Source organism: Engraulis encrasicolus, chromosome 9, assembly GCF_034702125.1.
Source record: "Engraulis encrasicolus isolate BLACKSEA-1 chromosome 9, IST_EnEncr_1.0, whole genome shotgun sequence".
In the NCBI taxonomy this organism is placed as follows: domain Eukaryota; kingdom Metazoa; phylum Chordata; class Actinopteri; order Clupeiformes; family Engraulidae; genus Engraulis; species Engraulis encrasicolus.
In genome coordinates, this window is record NC_085865.1 from 53,453,062 (window position 1) to 53,476,239 (window position 23,178).

Here is a 23,178-nt window from a genome sequence, read left to right on the forward strand (position 1 = left end):
TCTACCAACCCAAGTTATAAACAGACATTTACACACACACACACACACACACACACACACACACACACACACACACACACACACACACACACACACACACACACACACACACACACACACACACACACACACACACACACTTACACGCACACACATACTTACACGCACACACATACTTACACGCACACATACAAATACTAGTCTGAGGTGCCCATCCAGACCACGAGACAGGATCTACCCCCGCAGACAGACATAACATCAGCCACGGCACATGACACTAGCGGAGACTAATAGCAGCCCATTAGCACACACCACGCTAATCCCCACTCTGGCAGATCTCCTACTCTCTCCCTCTCTCCTTCTCTGCCTGCCCATCATTTTCTCTTCCTTACTCTTTGCATCTCTGTTGCTCTCTCATTACATCTCTCTTCTCAAATTCAAAACAAATTCGAAATTCCAATATCAAATTAAAGTCCAAAAGTAGTTGAAAAGAACACTTTTCTTCACCAAGGCATTTTCACTACAGTATATTTTCGAGTGCCTTTGGACAAAAATTACCTTGAACCATAGAGCATCCACCAGATTTTTTTTCCAATTACACCTCTGATTTGCTACAAGTATTTCCAAATGAACTGTACTGGCATATACTTGTCATTTCCATCTACTTCTCCTTCTCCCTCCATCCCACCCATAACTCCTTATTGGCATACGTGGATGACCTTCTAGTCCGCCCACACCCCCTTCCTCTCTGAACGCCACTGGCATGGAAAAGACACCTCCGTCCTTGTACAGGAAAGCCCTTGTGCACAAGCCTTCAGGGATACAGGTACAGGTGTAAGGCAGGTAAACTTGATCAATGACAAAATTTCAAACACTGTAGACAGAATACTGCATTTTCTTTCTTTCTTTCTTTCTTTTTTCTTGGAGCCAACATTCATGTGTGGTGTACTGAACATTCGTGATACCTCAGTCCTCGTTTACAGTACAGTAGCCTACTTACAAGTCTTGTTTAGAAATACTCAACACAATCCATGTGTATGCACATGCACATCAGTCCACCTCTTCTTTGCATATGTGCAACGGTCAATCTCCTTCTACCATCTCATTTTACTTCCGTTCTCACCCAGTCCATCTTCCTGAATACCTGCACACATCTTATTGACTCTTCTTCCATCTGCTCCTTCTGTTTTTTAACATGTTGACATCTACAGAAGCCTGTTGGTCTATTGAGGGTGGAGATTATGCACATCCCAGGTAAAGGTATGGGACAAAGGCTGACCGATTTTTTAAGGAGAATAAAAAAGTGTGCCGAGTCTGACTCCTCAGTCCAAAACTTTAGCCTCCCTGTTGTTTTACCCATCCTTCTCTCACACATTTCTCCATCTCTTCCTCCATCAATCTCTGTTTTCCCCTCTCTACAGCCTTACCTTCGTCTAGAAAAGCCTGGTGTTCTGTCCATCTTTCCCCTCATTTCAATGCATACATACAAAAACATGCCCATCTTCTTTCTTTTCTCCTCTCTCTACTCATATTACTCCTGTTCTGTGCATCCCAGGTGTTGCCATATGTATCTGAGACAATGCATGCATCCATCCATCCTTATCCTCACTACATCTCTCAAGCTCTCACTCTACAGTCCCCAGGTGTTGCCATAAGTTACCGGTATCTGAGACATAACCCTGATGCATGCAAACATCTGTCCTTACCCTCACTACATGTTTTCAACTCCCACTCTAGTACTCAGGTGTTGCGATTTCTTACCAGTGTATCTGCGGCAAGGTGCTCATCTCTACCTGGAACATGTCTCCTCCGCTCTGGACCAGACCAGACTACACTACACCAGGCTCACAACAAGCCAACGGCTGCAGCCAAGAACCAGCCGTGCAGAATGCGTGAGTGAGTGAGTGCATGTGTGTGTGGAGAGAGAGAGGGAGAGAGAGGTAGAGAGAAAAGGAGAGAGGGGGAGATGGAGAGGGAAAAAAGTGCGCGCACAAGAGACAAAGATCCATGAACATGTGTGGACCACCCCCCCTCCACACACACACAATCTGCCCCCCCCCTGCACACACACACACAAGGAATATGTGCGGGCTCTGACTCTGGGGCTGATTACATTCAAAAATGAGAGGGAACAAAAGGTCTGAATCTGCTTCCTTCTAACCAACCGCTCCAGCCTGAAACACGAGACGCTCACTCGCCTCCAAGGGGCAGGCCCCCCTGCACACTGCACACACACATGGCCGGTCCACCACTTTTACCCCTTATGTCAACCCCCTCCAAAATCCCCCCCCTCTTTTTCAATATTGCATCTTGTCACAATTCTGCACTTTTTCATTTTTGACCAATCAGGGGGCCCCTGGCAGGCGGGAGCCCCTAGCCTGTGCATTAATCCGGCCCTGCACATAGGACCACCATATGTATTCCGTGTGTCCACCTCCTCCAAAATATAGCCCCCCAGCCCCCATGTCTCTTGCTCCACCTACAGTCCCTCCTCTAAAATATCCCCCACCTCTCCACTACAATACACCCCTACCTTATTCCCCCCAAAATATACCCCAACCCTCCCCTTACTCCTGTTCCTCACATATACACCCCCCCCACACACACACACACTACAATACACCCCTCTCTCTTAGCCCTGCCCTGCCATCATAGTGGTGCGCTCTTCAAATCACACACGGAAACACTCACAGACAGACACATGGACACACACACAGCAAGTGTCCCAGGTACCATCTTGCAGACATCTTCACATTACATCTGGCATAGAGCTTACATTACTGCACACCAGCTTATCACTCACTACACACAAGAAGCCTCGACGCTCTGGGTACACACACACCGCTCTGGCGCGCGCGCACACACGCGCGCGCACACACGCGCGCGCACACACACACACAAGCATGCGCACACACACACTCTTAAAAGCATAATTATCTCAACCAAGAGTTTCTTTTTTCTCTTCTCCGCGACCATGGCCTTTATCAGTCAGTGTTTGTAATAAATGTCCCGCACATTCTTCTCACCCCTTTTAATCCGTGCAGTTAAAAGCGCCATCCTTTTCACACACCCACGCCATGTTTGACACAAATGCCCACTTCGCTTTGTGGTTTTATTCCCCCTGGATATGTTGCCTTGAGGAAGGTCTGTCAGCTGAAAGCTTTAGCCATTATCACTTGGAACAAAAGATCTAAAGTGCATGCAGACATTTCATTTTTAAGATTACATTTTTTTTCATGTGGGGCAACATTTAATCATGAGTGTGTTATGGTGAAACTCGTTCCCAATTCCCGTTGGAAGTAGAGGGAATGAGAAACAGTGACAAACTGACTTGTATGAGCTCATGTGATCAGTATGTGTGGTTAAGACCCAGGGCTGGGCAGGGGAAACAGAGGAGGGGTGTAGGGGGGAGGTTGGGGGGGGGGGGTGAAGTATGTAGTGATTGTGTGTGTGTGTGTGTGTGAGTGTGTGGGGGGGAGTAGATTGTGTGTGTGTGTGTGTGAGAGTGTGTGTGGGGGGGGTGTAGGGTGGAGATTGTGTGTGTGTGTGTGTGAGAGTGTGGGGGGGTGTAGGGTGGAGATTGTGTGTGTGTGTGTGTGTGAGTGTGGGGGGGGGTGTAGGGTAGCGTGTGTGTGTGTGTGTGTGTGTGTGTGTGTGGGGGGGGGGGGGGTAGGGTAGAGATGTGGGTGAAACTAAACTTGTGCAAAGCAAAGCAAAAGAGTGAACTACAAAGAGATGGGGACAGAAATAATTCCATATGTACATGTAATGCAAAGCAAACCCAAACACACAGACGCCCCTTGGACATAAACACACACGCACCAGTTCCACTGTATACAACACACACGCATACGCACACACACAGTTCTTGAATGGCTTGCAGCAGGAGGGAGAATGTGAGAATGTGTGTGAGAAAGTGTGTTTGTAGGGGTGTGTGTGTGTGTGGTGTGTGTGTGTGTGTGTGTGTGTGTGTGTGTGTGTGTGCGTGCGTGTGTGAGTGTGTGTGTGTGTGTGTGTGTGTGTGTGTGTGTGTGTGTGTGTGTGTGCATTTCTCTCACCTGGAGATGTTGTCAGGTGAGCATGCGGAGATGCTGGTGTCCATGCTGTCGGAGCTGTCTACGCTGAGCGTGTCGTAGGCGCGCCCGCTACCGCCGCCCTCCTGGTAGGAGAAGGAGTCCAGGTAGACGTTGGTCTGGGAGGTGGAGCGGCCGGGCAGGTCGGCCAGACGCATGCGGGGTTCCTCCCCTACCTGCTGCTGACTGTGGCCTGGAGGGAGGGGGCCATGGAGAGAGGGTGGTGAGATGGATACAGATGGAGAGAGGGAGGGAATGAGAGGAAGAGAGAGAGGGGGGGATTGCAGGAAGGGGTGGAGGGGGTAACAGTCAAATAGTTTAATAGACTGACTACAAAGACTGCTCAAATATGCAACACATTCACATTTTTAAAAGATATTTTTTGGTCTTTTTATGACTTTGTTTGTGACAGTACAGTACGAGAGAGACAGGAAACAAATGGGGAAAGAGAGGCGAGAAAGGATTGGCAAATGAGCTGGGCCGGCATTGAACCCGGGTCGCCGGAGTAGCAGCCCCTGCCGTTAGAGCCATGGTAGGGCCACACATTCACATTAAATAAGTGCATGTCCTCGCCCTTTAGTACCAAGTGGTTGAACAAAGGCTGCCTCTTTTGACAAAGAGTGGGGTACAGAACCCCCTCAACAAGATCCAGTGGATCAAATAGACAATAGCAGCAAGGGACTACCAACACATGAATATAATCATCATCAGTTAAAGCTAATAAAGGGTAGTATACCCACCATTTCCAAATCACACACTGTTATGCTTGTGGCAGTGCTGTGAGCACAAAAATGGGCATTCCAATGACAAGAGGAGGTTTCAGGCACCTGAGTGAGAAACTGAAGTGATGAGTCCGCATACTTAAAATCCTTTTATCTTTGATTAAAAATATGTATATATTCCATGGCTGGATTACGTTTCGACAGTTGTCTTAATCAGATTCTTGTCTGATGAAGACAATGGTTGAAATGTAATCTTGCCATTGAATTAAAAAAAAAAAAAAAAAAAAAAAAAAATCAATCCTCTGTCCTATCCTTGGAAGAAAACAATTTTCAACCTCACCTGAGTGAGACGCTCCTTTCCCATGCAGAAGTGCTTCTCCATGCCCCCTGCCCACATCAACACCCCCTCTGAAGGCACCTGCCCCACCAACGTGCCCTCCGGCGCCGCCAACCGATCCCGTCCGAGGGATCTCTCTCGGGTCACAGAACCCTGCCACTTTTAAAATGCTTTAGTTACAGACGCCCCTTGGCCAACAGCGACCACCCGCAACCAATCGACTGAATCGATAGAACAGACTTAACCTGCACCCTAAATCTGTTCCTTCACCATTGTAATCCAACATTGGACCAGATCTTCAATTGGGAGGTTAAGACAGTCCAAACGTCGTCCAAAGTACAATTCCGAAAGTTGTACGAATACAAAAACAACAGAGGTTTTACTGAAGGAGGTCCGTATTTTGAGATGATCCAGAAAGCTGTGTTGTATGTGTGTTGCCTGGGTGTACTAACAGGACAGACGGGTGGCTGTATGTGTCGTTGGTTCCCAATGGCAGAGCCTGGTCTTAGGAAGCGGACGTGAGGGGCCAGGGGAGCCATGATAGCATCACCACGCCAATGGCAACGGAGAGGGATCCACCCCACTGATGACCTGCCACTCGGGAATGACCCCCTACACTCACACACAAACACATATTTACTCTCTCACACACAAACAAACACATACATACTGTATTCTCTGTCTGTCTGTCTGTCTCTGTCTCTGTCTCTCTGTCTGTGTCTGTGTCTGTCTCTGTGTCTGTGTCTGTGTCTGTCTCTCTATCTGTGTCTGTCTCTCTGTCTGTGTCTGTCTCTCTGTCTGTGTCTGTGTCTGTCTCTGTCTCTCTGTCTGTCTCTCTGTCTGTCTCTGTCTCTCTGTCTGTCTCTGTCTCTCTGTCTGTGTCTGTCTCTCTGTCTGTGTCTGTCTCTCTGTCTGTCTGTGTCTGTCTGTCTGTCTGTCTGTCTGTCTGTCTAATTGCATTTGGTCTGGCACTTGGTTAACTTTACTTCCTAAGTCAATCTAACGACTGACCAACACAAACAGACAGACATATGCTCTAAAATGAATCCACATAATGTATTTTGCGAGAAGGACTTGAGCGATTCGACTGATAAAGACCCACTTTTGAGAATGCTTCCTCCATCCTCTGTCCTCCATCTTTTATCTTCCCTGCATTCCTCTTTTATCTCCACCAGGAAATAATCAAACCCCAAAGAGGTTCCATCGGAGGTTAAAGCTCATCTCCCATTGGACAATAGCATGCCCTTATATGGTCTGTTTATCAGGTCTGCTCTGTCTTTGGAACAGATGTGATAGGCAAATCATGTTCCTATTTAGAACCGCTATGGTTGGCACATCAGATGGTCCTATTTTGGAGAAGTGACGCTTTGAATTACGACTCCCCCAAACACGCTAGAAATACCAAGAAAAAAACAGCATTCGATCTCAATCAAACAACCCCACCAAAAAAATCACATTCCATTTATACAATTATAATCACAGCTACACTGCCAGATGCTATTGTTTAGCACAAATGCCAATGCACATACACAAACGACTTTTGTGAAACTTCCATCCCTGGAGACGGAATAGTTCAGCTGTACCCAGGTCAGGGGTTCAATTCATGAGGTCTCACTAAAGCAGCTTTGGCTTTTACCATTACTTGCCTGAGCCAGGCTGTGGCGACTGTTGGATCAGAATATTCATAATCTAGCCGTGTTAATGTCCATCTCAAAACCCTGAACAGTCACTGGGAAACGAAGCAGTATAAGCACAGGGGTGGGCTGCTTCTGAAACTAGTCTCAGAAGAACCGGTCGTGAATCCAGGTCATGGTAGTCGGGGCTAGGTTGTAAGAAACTGGACATCCTTTTTTTATATGACCGATATCTTAGCATCACATTCTTTTTTTTCATTGCCTCTGAACCGGACTAGCTTGTCCTTGCCAAAGATAAGCTCCATTCCAAAATAATTACCCTTTCACATTATGTCTGGACTGAGCGTTTCTCAATTCAGCCGTTCCAGATCCTCTATTTGAATGTAATTATTACAGGGGTATAGTAAAACCAGACTAGATCCCGACAGCATGAGGAGCCAAATCCTTTTAGCCACCCACACAGCTGTAGGCTCTGCTAATGAAGCCGTGTGGAGACAGACTTGACATCCTGGAATTATGGGTATTTAGTGTCATGACACCCATACCAAACAGCCAGAGGGGCTTGGAAGGGGCTGATATGCGAAGTGTCCAGTGTCAACTAAGGTCAAAGGTCAGGATAGGCAGACGGCGACACGAAATCGGAACACGAGTGGCCGTGCTGTTCCACAGAGCATAAATATAGTCAGGTGTTTCCGTTCAACATGGTTAGAGAAGCAGACCAGCGAAAGCCACAGACAACAACACAAACAGAGAAAATTATAGAATGAGGATAAATGAGAATGACAAGAAAGAAAGCAAGCAAGAAAGAAAGTAGAAAAGAAAGCAAGAAAGAAAGAAAGAACTGACAGAAATGACCGAAAGAAATAACTGACAGCAGAGAAAGACAGAAGACAGAAAGCAAAAAAGAGAGAGAAAGAGGAAGACGTGCACACAGCGATAATACAATACTGTCTGTGCCTCATCAGTAGTGATTACAACAGTGGCATGGCATGGACATGTGACATGACTAATTGCATTTAAGGGAGAATTCCTGCCCATTTCAACAAGCAGATGAGCCTTGACTTGTCAGTAAACAATAACGCAGCTTTTTTTTGTTCAGCCCCTTCTGACATCTTCACATACTTAAGTATCATTGCAAAAGTTAGTGCTGTGTTGTAAGGTGTCTGCTGATGTAGCATAACCTTCAGGATGATCTTTGGAGTATATTGAATTGTAAACAAACTGTGCCCCCCCCCCCCCCCCATTACAAAGACAAAAAATAATTTGTTCCAATAGTTTTACTAACCAAAAATCTGTGGTGTAATACAAACAGTTGTTTAACTGATCTACATGAAAATAAAAGCTTCTTCAGTGCACTAGAAAAACAAGGGAATTTGACTTTTTAAAGAGACTGTTGACTTGATGTGAACTCTGTGACCCCCACCCTCAGTTAAGACAGAGTGGAGGAATCCAGAAACTTCTGAATAATTCTGGTAGAGAGGTACTGTGTGAAAGATTAAGTGTGCATATGCCTGTGTTTATGGGGAGCGAGAAGGAGAGACTCATTTGTGCGTGTGTGCGCGTGTGTGCGCGTGTGTGTATGTGTGTGTGTGTGTGTGTGTGTGTGTGTGTGCGTGCGTGCGTGTGCGCGTGCCACTCACCCTTGTGCAGACGGCGTGGCTCCAGGTCTTTGGAGGGAACGGTGAGAGCACGGGTCAACATACTCCCACAACTAGAGCTCTGGGCCAACGGCATGTGAGGCTAGAGAGAGAGAGAGATAGAGAGAGAGAGAGAGAGAGAGAGCACACAAACAGTTAGAAAGAAAAAAAGAAAGAGGACCAGAAACCAGAGAGACAGAAAAACAAGATCAGAGGGAAAAGGAAAAGAGCCGGTGAGGAAAGAAGAGATGGATGGAAAGAATGAAGACCTTTCATTTTGAAGCACACTAATTGAGGACTATACTCCGTAATGTGCACACATCCAAACTGATGAAAATGCCTTGTTATGCAACACCATTTGGCTTTGCAAGGCAGTGTGTGTACACAATATAATAATAATATAATAATATTCATGTGATTTATATCTGCTCCCTGCTTGTTTGAAAAAGCAGGGCTGGCTATGCGTCTGTCCATCTGTCTGGCTGCCTCTTCTGTCTGTCTCTCTTCCTGACTTTTCTCCCTCTCCTCACCTTGTTGGCATTGCATCCCAGAGTGGAGGAGCTAAACTGGGCTGGGAGGCAGTTCTCTCTCTCGCTCGCTCTCACTCTCATTGCGTCTCAGTGTGAAGCTGCTAAACTGGGCGGTGAGACTGTTCTGTCACATCTTACTGATTCCCTGCTCGTCAAAGAAACTGTCCGTCTCTAACCCACTTTGTCCATCTCTCTTCCCTCACCAGGGCCGGCGCTAGGCCTAGGCAGACCAGGCAATCGCCTAGGATGCCAAGTGTCTTGGGGGCGCCATAATTAGAACATCAAGCAAAATAAAACATGAAACTTAAAGGAGAATTCCGGCCAGTTTGGATTAATATCCCATCTTGGGTGGACCGAGGGAAAGGAATGAAAGGCAAAACCGCGAGAAATGTTCATGCCTGCTGCGCAAAGTTGTTCAATTGCGCTGTTTTCTGTTAAAACCTGACCCTTCGGGCACGTAATTGACCTGTTTTAAAGCTCCTAGCGTGCATTAAAACCCTTTTGAACGCTTTGGCCGTGGTGTGTGGGTCCATACAAGTCGATCTAGTGGTTCACATTTCCATTAGGTAGCAAAGGTACGATACAACAGGAGTTTTCGAAAGTGGCGCACCTACCTCTTTCAGCTTCCGCCTTCCAACTACGTCCGCAAAATGGTTCGCCAAAGTGATACTTCATAGTAATCCATTTTATTTTTGTCCACCAAAGACGAGCCACAAGAAACATATTCACATGTTTTCATGCCCTGAGTTGTTATTGTCGCGCAGATTCACTTCTCTGTCACTGAACGCAGTGTAGTGACGTCACGGTGTCACATGACTCCTGGAAGGAACGCCATTCGCTCTTCCAGTTATTATACATAAGCGAGAAAGAGAGGCGCTGTCGTAATATACTGTTTGATATTTTTAGATGGATCCTCCGTTGGGGTAGTTCAATTGAAGAGTTTGGTGGCCATGGTTATCTTTTTCGAACCAGAATATTTGTTACAGATAAAGAATTATTCCTTCCAGGAGTCATGTGACACCGTGACGTCACCTATGCTACCTAATGGAAATGTGAACCACTAGATCGACTTGTATGGACCCACACACCACGGCCAAAGCGTTCAAAAGGGTTTTAATGTACGCTAGGAGCTTTAAAACAGGTCAATTACGTGCCCGAAGGGTCAGGTTTTAACCGAAAACAGCGCAATTGAACAACTTTGCGCAGCAGGCATGAAAATTTCTCGCGGTTTTGCCTTTCATCCCTTTCCCTCGGTCCACCCAAGATGGGATATTAATCCAAACTGGCCGGAATTCTCCTTTAACAATGATAAAAAAATGAATTTAGCTTATAAGCTGTGCCAGATCAGATGTGCCACACTATGTTTTATGATGTCAGTCAATAAAAAGGCAAATTATTTATGGTAAAAAATTGCCTTCAGTGCTTGCCTGGTGCACCAAAATAACTAGTACTAGTCCCTGCTCCTCACCTTAGTGGCGTTGCGTCCCAGTGTGGAGCTGCCGAACTGGGCAGTCAGGCTGTTCTGGCTCCTCTTGCGGGGAAGAGTATCGCTCTGGTGGGATCCCCCATCCCTGCCATTCCTCTTCCTCTCCTCTAGGGTGCGGAAGTGCTGCAGGAAACAAACAGGCAGACACAGGCGGACAGACAGACAGAGACATAGAGGAAAACAAGAGAGTTAGAAATGGCACATGCAAGGGTCCTTTCCATTATCCTAACTCCCATCCTCCCTTGTGCTTGTAATGCTTGTAATGTGGCCTTGTGATGATGTTGCAAGAAGTCACTGACGACAGAAGTTTAATTCAATATCTTGCAAAAGCGCAATTCAAGGACATTGCCTCATTTAGAATTGGGATGTTGAATGGGGAAAAGTCCCCCAAAAGTTGTTGTGGCTAGGCTGACAGCAGGGAAACTTTATTGTTTACTCCACGGAAGCGGGGCGTCATAGAAGTGCCACAAGTATGGGTCGAGGACGGGAGTTTGGATAATGGAATGTAGCCCAAGTGAGATGTGAGCTCAGCAACGTCTTCTGCCAAAACACACTACAGTACTGCCCCCTATCCCCCCCCCAACACACACACACACAGACACACATACTCCACTGCATGGCCTTGAACACACACATGCACACTGCAAAACCACATGTGCACATGGTCTGTAAGGGTCGTCTCTGCTATGTACACACAAGAAAAACAAAGCTGACATACAGACAGTATACAGGTCATCAGGCTCAGTCAAAGACACAGACAAAAACACAGACACAAACATAAACACACGGACACATATTTCACTTCTTTATTTGTGTGCACACTTCAGAATAAATTACCCGTCGACACAAATGTGACCGTTGCAAAGATGGCCCACTTGCTCACACACAGCCTGCATGCAGACACACACACACATGCGCAGTGCGAGCGCACACGCACACGCACACGCACACGCACACGCACACATTATTACCTGCCTGCGACTGCTGCGCTTTTTGGCGGGCAGTGGAGGAGGAGAGTCAGAGGAGGGAGGAGGAGGAGGAGAGGGGCTGACGTAGGTCACCATGTCCTCAGGCCAGTGCACCGAGGCAGCGGCCGGCTTGGGGACCGCACGACAGCAGGAGGAAGAGGAGGAGGAAGAGGAGGGGCAGACCAGAGGTAGAGGACAGGGAGAGAGATAAACCTTTAGGAAGGAAGGAAGGAAGGGAGGAAGGAAGGAAGGAGAGAGAAAGAGAGGATTAACTCAACCCTTTCATGGAGAGCCTCTATTAGAACCGTATTGTCACCAAAAGGGTAGTGAGTGACCATGTCTTAATCTGTTAGATGTCTTAATCTGTTAAGACTCTCTGCAATGTCAAAGCAATGTTGTTATGCTTTAGTTATGCATCAAATAGTGTGAATGGGATCGCCTGCGATCCCCTCTGCATGAAAGGGTAACCATGGAGGTCAAAGTCAAAAGAGAAGGTCAAGTAAGGCCATCTGTCTCGGGACCTCCCCTTTTATTTGTAGCCTTACAGCAAATATGCAGTTTGATGTCCTAACATAATGTGCAAATGTATGTAGCCCTAATATAGCAGCCTTCCTACTGTATGTAACTAAAGCCAGTTAAATAGATGGTCTACTAACACCCACTACTACATTTAGAAAAGGGCTTTTTGAGCGCAAGACATTTTGAGGTCTGTTACTGAAATATATAACTGCATGTACAGCTTGTAGGAGTACAATAGGATTTAAGTAAACATAGGTAATTTGCTGAACCCAAAAGGTGACTGACACAAAAAACAGCAGCAAATGTTCAATCCAATTCAATCCATTTCTTTTGGTGCCATGGTGTCATGATGACATGATTGTAACACCTTCTTCATAACAGAAATAAAACCTATTAAAAAGTCATATAACCCGTCTAGGGCTAAACACAGTGTATACGAGTAAGGAGTAGCTAACCCTGTCAGCGCAAGTAGGCTGGAACCTTTAATTTATTTTTTTATATTTATATTTTGGGGCTTTTTATGCCTTTCTTTGACAGCGACATTGAAGAGATGACAGGAAATGGGTGGTAGAGAGATGGATCAGGGCTGGGAAATGACTCAGGCCAGACCTGAACTTGGGACCGCTTGGCCATGCAGGCCCAAATGTGTGGGGCTTAGCGCACTGCACAACGGTGCGCTCCACCCCCCATCTCCTTTCATTTTCATGATCGTTGGCTATGTCTAAATATTGTCTGGCGTTTGGAGAAATGATGAATCACTAAGTTTGTACAACAGTTTTCTTAGGGTTTACTTCTGGCACACGTCTCAATTGGAAATTGCAGAATGTCATTTCTGAAATAAAGCGATTCCCTCTAATTACTAGCTTAGTGTAGTTTGGCCTTGTGCTCTGTGAAGATGTTGCCAGGAAGATGGCTTCCACTAGCACAGAGAACAGAAAAGGGCTGCTTACAGAAAGAAACTGTACAAATAGAAAAAGAAAAAGCAAGAGAGGCACACAATTTGAAAAGAAAAAGGGTAAATAGAGACAGAGCAGGCAGAAAGGAAGTGAGAGTGCTGATATTAGAGAATAAGCAAGGAGAAAACAGGCCGGGTCTGTCTTGTGTGAAGCACCTTTTTCTCGCCTACAGCAACTAAGGCTTCCCACACAAAGTGGCCATTTCACATGTACAGCTTACAATATGCACTGCTGTCCACTTTAACACAAGCTGGCTTCACAGGTCCTCACTGCCATATACTGTACCTGTGCTCTGTGCCAAAGACATCAAAGGGATCTCCCACACAATATGCCCCCTTCCCTCATATTTGTCTCACTGCTTCACACACACTGCCACACTGTCCCATCACCACACATCTGACACACACACACAGACACGCCATCTTGGAACCAAGTACAAACATAGGCTCACACATGCACACACACACACGCGCATACGCACATGTACTGTACAGTACACCACAGACCTCTTCCTCTGCGTTGCAGTTTTTCTCCTCAGCACCGGCACCTGGACCACCAGTGTCAGCACCGAACAAAGACCCAGACCCGGGGCTGGGCAGGGGATCAGACTCTGCATCTGCCCCAGCAGGGGAGGGGGTCTCTGGGGGAGAGGAGTCCAAGTGGAGGAGGCCCTGGCCTGGGAGGAATGACTCCGAGTCTGGGCCTGGGAGGTGAAAATCTGGGTCTAGGCCAGAGTGTGAGTCTGAGTGAGGGAGGGGGGCAGTGACAGGGGTGGAGGCCACCAGGGGGGGTTCCACACCCAGCTGAGAGTAGAGCTCACTCAGCTCTGTGACCGTCACATAGCCCTGTGGAGGAGGAGGAGGAGGAGGAGGAGGAGGAGGAGGAGGAGGAGGAGGAGGACACCAGGCAGGGGTGTTTGGAGGGGTGGGAATGGAAATGGAAGGCAAAACAAGAACGATGGGGGATGAGAGAGTGAAAAAAGAGAAAAGGGGGAGCGGAAGAGAGAGAGAGAAGGAGAGGAGGAAACAGAGAACAGACAGAGAAAAAAGAGTGAGAGATGGAAAGAGAGAGTGATAGAGACAGGGAGAAAGAGGGAGAGGGAGGCAGAGGCAGAGGAAGAAAAGGAGACACAGAGAGAGGGCACAGAACAGGGCCAAAAGGAAAAGAGAAAGAAAAGATAAAGACAAAAAAAGAAAGAAAGAGAAGAGGAGGGGGAAATTGGGGATGGACAGAAGGGGTAAGAGGACAGCAGAAAAACAAGACAGACAAACAGACAGATGCACACAGGTCAGGCAGGTTAGGGGTTAAATGCACACACATGGTTTCAGTTATGGTGCGTCAGTCAGTACATGCCATGACATCAGGCCTCTGGGCGATGGGATATGGTTATCAGCTGGCTTATGGGAGGGCACACAAAATAAACTTTTATATCCATTTAGAGGGGTGATGGCAAGCAGAACATGAACAAAACAATCACAAGAACAAAAATATATGCGTTTCTTCCAACATGCTTAAAACACGGAGAGAGAGAGAGAGAGAGAAAGAGAGAGAGAGAGAGAAAGAGAGAGAGAGAGAGAGAGAGAGAGAGAGAGAGAGAGAGAGAGAGAGAGGGAGAGAGGGCGAGAGAGGGCAAGAGAGGGTGAGAGAGAGGGCGAGAGAGAGGGAGATTGATGATAAATTAACATAAGTTTTTGTTTGTGTGTGTGTGAGCCAGCAGTACATGCACACTTGTTATGAACACAAACTGAGAGACATGCACTGTACATCCATTCACATCTTGACGTTAGCTGCTAGCATGCAAGTGTGAAAGAACAAGAACGCCATCATGAACACCAGCAGTCCAGACCAAGCACAAGACAAGGTTAGCTAGCCTAACATTCCCAACCATGCAGCGTCAACACTGGGATAGGCTGGGTTTGCAAGCCAATTAGCCTTTTTCACATGACATCAGACATCTTCGATTCAAAGCATTTAGAACAGTAAAAGTAGCATCCGCTGGCATAGACATAACTCATTGTTTCCTATGGAAAAAAGTAGTCATTTTTCTTGCTTTGGAATCGGAAATTGTCGTCACAGTGAAAAAGACCAATTTGTCTAATGGTCCGGACCATGCAGCGCTAACACACAAGCAAGGGTAGGCTAAGCTAAGCTAAGCTAGCCCCATGCTGGCGTGGTACCATGCAGTGCTAACACAAGGCTTGCCCCATGCTGGAGTGGTACCTCGGCGCTCTTGGCGCACAGAGAGGAGAGGAGAGAGGAGAAGGCCAACAGGTCGGCAGGGAGGGAGGGGAGGTAGGGGTGGTAGGAGGCCAGGTAGAAGGGCTCGCTGCCCAACCGGCACACGTCAGCCAATGAGGAAAGGTCCTGGAAGATGGGGGGCGGGAAATAGTGAAGGGCCACACCCAATCACGGGCGACTACTGCTCGAAGATGATCACGCCCACGCTCACACGTTTTTTTCAAAATGATGCAGACCTCACATCCATAGATGGCGTATACATGCCGTATACACGCACGCGCGCACACACACACACACACACACACACACACACACACACAGTCCATCAAGCCAATCTGAAGATACATCAAGGCCGTGACCTTAATGTAGTACGCAAACACACTTGCATCATTTACGCACACTCGCTGATTCTAGTTGACACTACGGCAAGATCTCATGTCACAGGTAACCTGTACATGAAGATTCATCACACAGACGTTAAGACACAGACAGACAAAGACACAGACACTAAACCACTCACAGACGAGCAGCAGCTACTGTAGCAGCCTTGTGTCATACACTACACTCGCCTCCAAAAGAGTTGTCGCCTATCCATCTGTTTGGAAAAACAGCTAATAACCTGACTTTCGATTAATCACTTGGCTTCAGAAGTCACTCATATGAAAGCTACAACCCTCTCGAATGAAAATGAATGTACAAAAGAAAGATTGACCCTTTATTGAACACAGACAGGGCAGATTTTCACAAGACAAAAGTTTTGTCGCTTATCGAACATAATGTGAAAATGAGCATATAAGTCACTTCAAAACACTTCAAATACGCAGCTTGGGTGTCATACTTAATCACTGAATCACTCTCACCTCTCCAGAAAATCAACTTTGGCCTTAGGTGTATGTTTAGGGTCATTGTAATCATGGAAAGCAACACAATGAAAATCAATGGAGTTCAATGAGAGATGGTGACATATTCGCTATTCGTAGAGCAATACATGTTTAACTTCATGATTTAAGCAATGATAAAAGCCCTCACACACCTGCAGCATGATGCATGCAGCTCCTCATTAGAGCTGTATTTGTACCATGTTTCACTTTATGCACCATTTCTCCTTTTTCATATTCATCATCTCCAACACCATATAGTTTTGATGCTATCAGTTCTAAAATGGTTGATCTTGGGATCTTGACTTCAGAGTATAAGTCCCATTAGCCTTCATTTTTGTCAGAATTAGGCCTGACATACTCTTGGCTGGCTTTTTTGAGACAGGACAGTGGGAGAGACTTCTTTGGTGTTAAAGGTGAAGAATTTGGAAAAAATACATGGTGCCTAAAGTCAAACATGGGAGGGATACAGCTCTTATGTGGAGCTGCATGCATGCTGCTGGTGTGTGAGGGCTTTTATCATCGATTACATCATGAAGTTAAAAATGTATTGCTCTACGAATAGCAAATATGTCACCATCTCTCATTGAACTCCATTGATTTTCATTGTGTTGCTTTCCATGATTACAATGACCCTAAACATACACCTAAGGCCAAAGTTGATTTTCTGGAGAGGTGTGAGTGAATCAGTGATTAAGTATGACACACGATCTGCGTATTTGAAGTGTTTTGAAGTGACTTATCTGCTCATTTTCACATTATGTTCGATAGGCGACAAAACTTTTGTCTTGTCAAAATCTGCCCTGTCTGTGTTCATTAAAGGGTCAATCTTTCTTTGGTGCATGAAATTTATTTTTGTACATTCATTTTCATTCGAGAGGGTTGTAGCTTTCATATGAGTGACTTCTGAAGCCAATTGATTAATTGAAAGTCAGGTTATTAGCTGTTATTCCAAACAGATGGGTAGGCGACAACTCTTTTGGAGGCGAGTGTATATAACACAGAGGCACAGGTGTCAGTCCTGGGCTCAGACAGTAAAATCCATGCCATGTTTTCCTTCAAACATACATGACTTATTGGATCTGCTGATGCTCCTGCCTTGAATGCTCATAACAAACTGTTGATCTAAAACTGGTTGGATCAAAACTGTGGCAGGTTTTTTGTGTTTATTTATATTTTACTTTCTGAACCTGGGACTGACAACTCCTCCAGCAACTACCAAAGCAAAGACATCTATAGTGAGGAAAACCCAAGAGCAGGACAATAGCCAGTAGCATAGAATGCTTACCGAAGCTGTACAGTCAGCGAGAGAAAAAAAACACTTCTGGATAATTGACTGGTGCTGACTGTTTCCAAATTCAACCGTGCTGTATTTAAATGCCATCGAGTCATGACATTTACCTCAGACGCGACACGTCTGAGCCATGATTGGCTGACCGGAACAGTCACTCACTCACCTCCTTCATGCTGTTGGGATTGACTGGGAAGCCCCGCCCACCGCTCAGGTCAGCGTACTTCCTCTCCAGATTGGCAAAGTTCTCCTTCTCCTGAATGGACAACAAACAAGGTATGTGCCATTAGATGACAGTAATTGCTATTAGATGACCACTATCCGTTATGATGACGCTCATACAGATGCATGTAGATCAATGCTAATGGGACTTTCCCAGGTGGGCTTTCACTTGACTCCTCCTCACCCTCTGTAGCATGAGCTGCAGGTTGGTCTTCTCCTTCATGAAGCTCTCCTTTTCCTTTTGGGCCTGCTGGGAGATCTGGGTGGTCTGCTTCTTCAGCGTCAGCAGTCTCTCCTGGAAAGACAACAGTGGTACATTAAGACACACAGTACAGTAGGCCTACAGTACAGTACAGTACAGTGTGCATACACAGCAACCGCTCCTGTGAGAGGCACATGTTACAGGTAAACATTAAAACATTAAAACAAAAAAACATTAAAACAGCATTAAAACAATCTGGAATAGCATAGTGATAATAATGTATTATGAGTACAGTACAATGCAGTGATAATTATTTATTGTGAAATCTGGGAGGTCTACTTCTTCAGAGTCAGTAGTCTGTCCATATGGGTCATAATACAGATATGGGGTTAACAGCTCATTAAAACAATAATGTATACAGTATGCTAGCTTTAACACCAACAAATATGACATGTCATTAATGTCAGCAAGAGTGGTCAACAGCACATCACAATAAACAAAAAAAACGTCACAATTATTTCGTATTAAAGTATAACAGTGTCAGCAGTTTTTTTCTGGTGTGAGTGGATCACAGAAGTAGGTAGCATACCAAGACAAGAGGAACTTTAATGGTTGTATGTATTAACATTAAATAATCCCCAACACACTGTCAGCAATCTCTGCTGTGCAGGCTGTAATAATGCACACACAGCCATGAGGTAGACCTACAAAACTAAACTGTGTAGCCTATAGCGTATGCCTGTTTTTAATATGGAAATCCAAGTGTCAGCACTCCCTCCTATGTGGCTCACAACACAGACATGAGGGAAACGGCACAGGCAACAGAACAACAACTTTAATGATATCGAAAAACAAACAAAACTGCATAATTGCCAAACAAAGTTTTATGTGTGGGCTTTACCTTAGACAAAATATAACTGAGCACTACCAAACACTACCATTAGTGTGGATTTACTGGATGAAATAAAATGCACGCATATGGGCTGCAAATATTAGAATGCTGCATTAAATGGCGTCATGGTTTCCTATGGCCCCGTTGGCTGCTTCAAATGCATACATATGGGCAACAAATATTAAAGGGCTGCTATGAATCCACCATTCCTCTATTTCCTATGACCTCATTGGCTGCTGTGTGTGATGAGACGAGCAGCCGTGCCTTCCAGGAAACCATGCAGCACTGCTAAGCCCGGCAGCTTAGGTATCGAGCAGCTATTTCCTCTCGCGTTCCTACCAGCGCTGCTTTATTCATTATAGGTCTCTCTCTCTCTCTCTCTCTCTCTCCATCACGAAACACTTTGGCACTCAGCAAAACTTGCACTCAGCACACAACACTCAGGCACTGCAGACACGCACATAGTAGACAGCTCAAATGAACACACATTGTGTGTTGCAAGTTTAAATGCATGCTGAACTTGTGCTTTGTTGGCATGAGAAATAGGTGATTGTATTGCCAAAGCGCAAGATATAGTGAATATGCATTCATTCATTTCTTTGTACAATGATACAGTACATACAAGGAAAGTGTGTGTGTGTGTGTGTGTGTGTGTGTGTGTGTGTGTGTGTGTGTGTGTGTGTGTGTGTGTGTGTCTGTGTCTGTGTCTGTGTCTGTGTCTGTGTCTGTGTCTGTGTCTGTGTCTGTGTCTGTGTCTGTGTCTGTGTCTGTGTCTGTGTCTGTGTCTGTGTCTGTGTCTGTGTCTGTGTCTGTGTCTGTGTCTGTGTCTGTGTCTGTGTGTGTGTCTGTGTCTGTGTGTGTACATTAATGGATGTAAGTGTGCTTGTTTCATGTCCATGTGGTTGTTAGTAGTACATACTAGGTTTGCTCCCCACACTCTCTCTCTCTTTCTCCCTCTCTTTTACACACACACACACACACACACACACCTGCACAGTAACACACTAATACATACACACACACCTTGCGAGTGACTGTGCTGCGCTGGTATTCACTGATGTCTCGGAGGATGTTCTGTATCTGCGTCTCCTTGTCTTCGTCCTGACGACTCTCTCTCTCCAGCTGCTGGAACTCCAGGTCCTCAAAACGCTTCGTCTCCACTTCCAGAAGCTCAGAGTCCTACACACATACACGCGCACGCGCACGCGCACGCGCACGCGCACGCGCACACACACACACACACACACACACACACACACACACACACACACACACACACACACACACACACACACATGCACACACACATACAGTCTTTAGATCCTCAAAATACTTTAAATACTTTTTATAGGCCTATTCAGTCCTTTCATACTTTATACTTTTATAGGCCTATTTCTATATTATTAGCATTCATTTTCAAGAATAATGTAGACCATATGCACTTTTTGTCATCATTTGTCAATTGTGCTATATAAGCCTAATCACACACTTGAAGCTGAAACTGATAAACTTCATCAGCAATGCTGGCACATGTAGTGACACAATCGGCAAAATACTTTGATCTCCACCGAATATTACGCAACAACACAAGTAAAATACAGTTCCAGAAATCTGAGATTCACCAAACATTTCTCTGGAACAGTGGTTAGAATAAAAGACACATGTATTAAGTAAAACGAAGCTGCATGTTTCACATCCCTCTTTGTTTGTGATGTGGTTCCAAGGTCTACAAAGTCTCCCACAGACAATGATGCAGCCCCCCTAGGCACCCCTTAGCAAGCCATTGGCACCCTTGCCAGTACAACTATAGCTGTAGGGCACCTCTGGTCTTTAAACGCCTTTACAGACACTGCGGGAAGAGATAAACTTATATGCTGAAATACTGCATCAGTGGTGACTCAAATAAAATCTCATACAAGCAGAGAGAGAGAGAGAGAGAGAGAGAGAGAGAGAGAGAGAGAGAGAGAGAGAGAGAGAGAGAGAGAGAGAGAGAGAGAGAGAGAGACAGACAGACAGACAGACAGACAGACAGACAGACACACGCACACACAGGGACACAAACACTGCTCAGCACATGCTGAAGAAGAATTTTAAAGTGTGCCAGGTCGGCAGGCAGGCAACACATCTGACAGTGATTCATGGCCTCCTGATGTTGTGCTGAACGAAATCGACTGCACGCACGCACGCACGCACACACTCACGCACGCACACTTACACAGCAGTCAAGTCAGTCTCCCATGCATCCTGATGTTGTGCTGAACAAAATCTACTGCAGACCAGTCTCCCATGTTAACCACGGACAAAGTGCAAAAAAATCACGTGTGGAGAACAAGTCTACAGGAAAACTCGGAACAAAAAACACATCCTGCGCGTGGAAAGCAATCTGCAGGCATACGGAGACAATACATCAACCCAAAAACACACTCAGGAAAAAAGAGAAAAGGATAAAAAGAAGAGAGTTGCTGCAGACAAATTGGCTACGTTTACATGAAGTTTTTAATTCCGAAATGAATAATTCTGAATTCAATAGTTCTGTCGAGTTTACTTTGATCTTTCATTTAATTCTGAATTGTGAAGTGTTAACATGACGTTTTCAAAGTGGAATTACGCTTTATTCAGAATTAAAGAGTTAATTCAGAATTAAATGTCTCATGTATACATAGCAATTGATACAAATTGAGTAAGTGTTAGTTTAAAAGAGATGCAAAATGCACGGAAGCATGCAGAGGCAAAGAGGGGGTGCGAGGAGGGGGTGACGTTGGGGTGGGGGGTTAGGGTGCGATGATGTGGCAAGATAAGAAGGCATTGAGGGTGGGCACTAATGGTCTGACTAATGGACATTCCTTGGAATTCCATCTGGATTTTCACACAAAGTGACGACTTAGGCTAGGGTTCCGGCAAAGTGATTAACCAAACATTTCCTCGGAAAAGCTTACCGAGTAAACGCAAATGTTTGTCGACAGTCTTGTTTTTTTTGTGGTTTTATGTAGGTCTCACTGATGCAACACGAGAAGGTTAGAGGTCAATAGGGTGATGGCAATCTGTATGACTAACTGAAGAACTTCAGAACTCCTGAGATCAACATTGGTATCACCAGAACTAAATAAAACCAGGTTTAAAAAAATGGTTGAAATCAAAAATTCAATCAATTGCTCTGAAGCGAATTAAACTGAATATAATTTATTCGACAGAATCCAATTCAGCATCAGCCTCATTCTATCTCATCCCAACACCTACAGTACATTACTTAGTGCAGTGTTTCTCAACCTTTTTTTAGGCAAGGCACCCTTTCAATTCCTGAAAATGTTCAAGGCACCCCAAAAAGCTTAGAAAAGTAATACATTTGGAGAATGTATGTACGTTCGAAGTTGCAGCTTACTTGGGCGACCTAAATTTACTTTATTGTGCGTAAATGGCAGATGAAAGACTCCACTGACTAAGCAATACTTTATTAATTTAGACAAATATGTATTATATTACATTATTTATTTATCGGCCAGGTTTCCGCGGCACCCCTGAGGGGGGCCTGCGGCACCCCTGAGGGGGGCCTGCGGCACCCCTGAGGGGGGCCTGCGGCACCCCAGGCTGCCCTGGCACCCTGGTTGAGAAACACTGACTTAGTGCACCTATTTTACTTATTGCTGTGTGATCACCGCATCCTACTTTATTCACAGAGAGGGTAGACAGATTGTAGGTGTTGAGTATAATTACAGAGTTGTATAAAGTAAAAGTAGAAGTACTCTTGCAGATGCAATTACAACACTTGTGGTATGGTATTAATTGGTTGTAATATCGACCTACTAGTGTTGCAATTACATCTGTAAGAAGAGTACTTCTACTTCTACTTACAACTCTGGTAATGACCATGATGTTGGAGCTGTTCCTTCATTGCGTTGGGGCAGGTGACCTCGCCTTGTAGTATTTATTGATATTTGCAAAAAAACATTATTGACCCATATAATAGGACCTAACCTGGTGTTTATTGACATGTGATGAGATCTTGTACTGACCCTGTTGACACTGTTGATCTGTTGTTGGAGCTGTTCCCTCAGGGAAGGGAATTACCTAATCTGTGTTTATTAATATAGCACCTAATCTGGCAGAGTTTATTGATACGTGATGATTGATATGAGATCTTGTACTGACCCTGTGGAGCTGCTGCTGGAGCTGTTCCCTCATTGCCTCGGGGCAGGTGTCCAGCTGGCTCCTCTGCTCGCTCACCTGCTCCGCCAGCCGCTCGACCTTTGACCTCTCCTCAGAGAGCAGGGCCAGGTCCTGTCATCGCACGCAACACAGTTACGACGCAACAGGGCGACAGGACGGGACCCGACGACGAGGCAGACCGTTGAATGTCGTGGCGAGAGGGGGTGGTAGGTAGGTAGGTGGATGAGGTAGTAGTGGTGTTGGTGGTGTTGGATTGAGGTGGGGTAGCATGACACAGATGGGGTCGACGGGGAAGGAGAGGAGAGGAGAGGGAGAGGAGGGGATGGGGGAGGGGGGGAGGTAAAGGGAGAAGAAAGCAGCGTTAAAGTGAGAGCAAGGAATGGATGGATAAATGGATGAACGAAACGGGTAAACGAGTGAATGCAACAG

At 45.7% G+C, this 23,178-nt stretch overlaps 1 protein-coding gene across 3 annotated transcripts in view; it reads right to left on the reverse strand.

Moving 5' to 3' along the window:
• Positions 1–23,178, reverse strand: part of phldb2b (pleckstrin homology-like domain, family B, member 2b) — a 97,624-nt gene that overhangs the window by 8,615 nt on the left and 65,831 nt on the right. Inside the window, exons 10-19 of one of the 3 annotated variants that reach the window (XM_063207411.1) lie at positions 22,732–22,860; positions 19,609–19,764; positions 17,676–17,786; positions 17,436–17,525; positions 15,083–15,226; positions 13,369–13,707; positions 11,391–11,600; positions 10,402–10,542; positions 8,407–8,506; positions 4,059–4,266 (exon numbers count right to left, since the gene is read on the reverse strand). In XM_063207411.1, the coding sequence (XP_063063481.1) occupies positions 4,059–4,266; positions 8,407–8,506; positions 10,402–10,542; positions 11,391–11,600; positions 13,369–13,707; positions 15,083–15,226; positions 17,436–17,525; positions 17,676–17,786; positions 19,609–19,764; positions 22,732–22,860 (1,628 nt within the window). The remainder of the gene's footprint in view (positions 1–4,058; positions 4,267–8,406; positions 8,507–10,401; positions 10,543–11,390; positions 11,601–13,368; positions 13,708–15,082; positions 15,227–17,435; positions 17,526–17,675; positions 17,787–19,608; positions 19,765–22,731; positions 22,861–23,178) is intronic. The other 2 variants (XM_063207412.1, XM_063207413.1) reach the window with 2 other exon arrangements.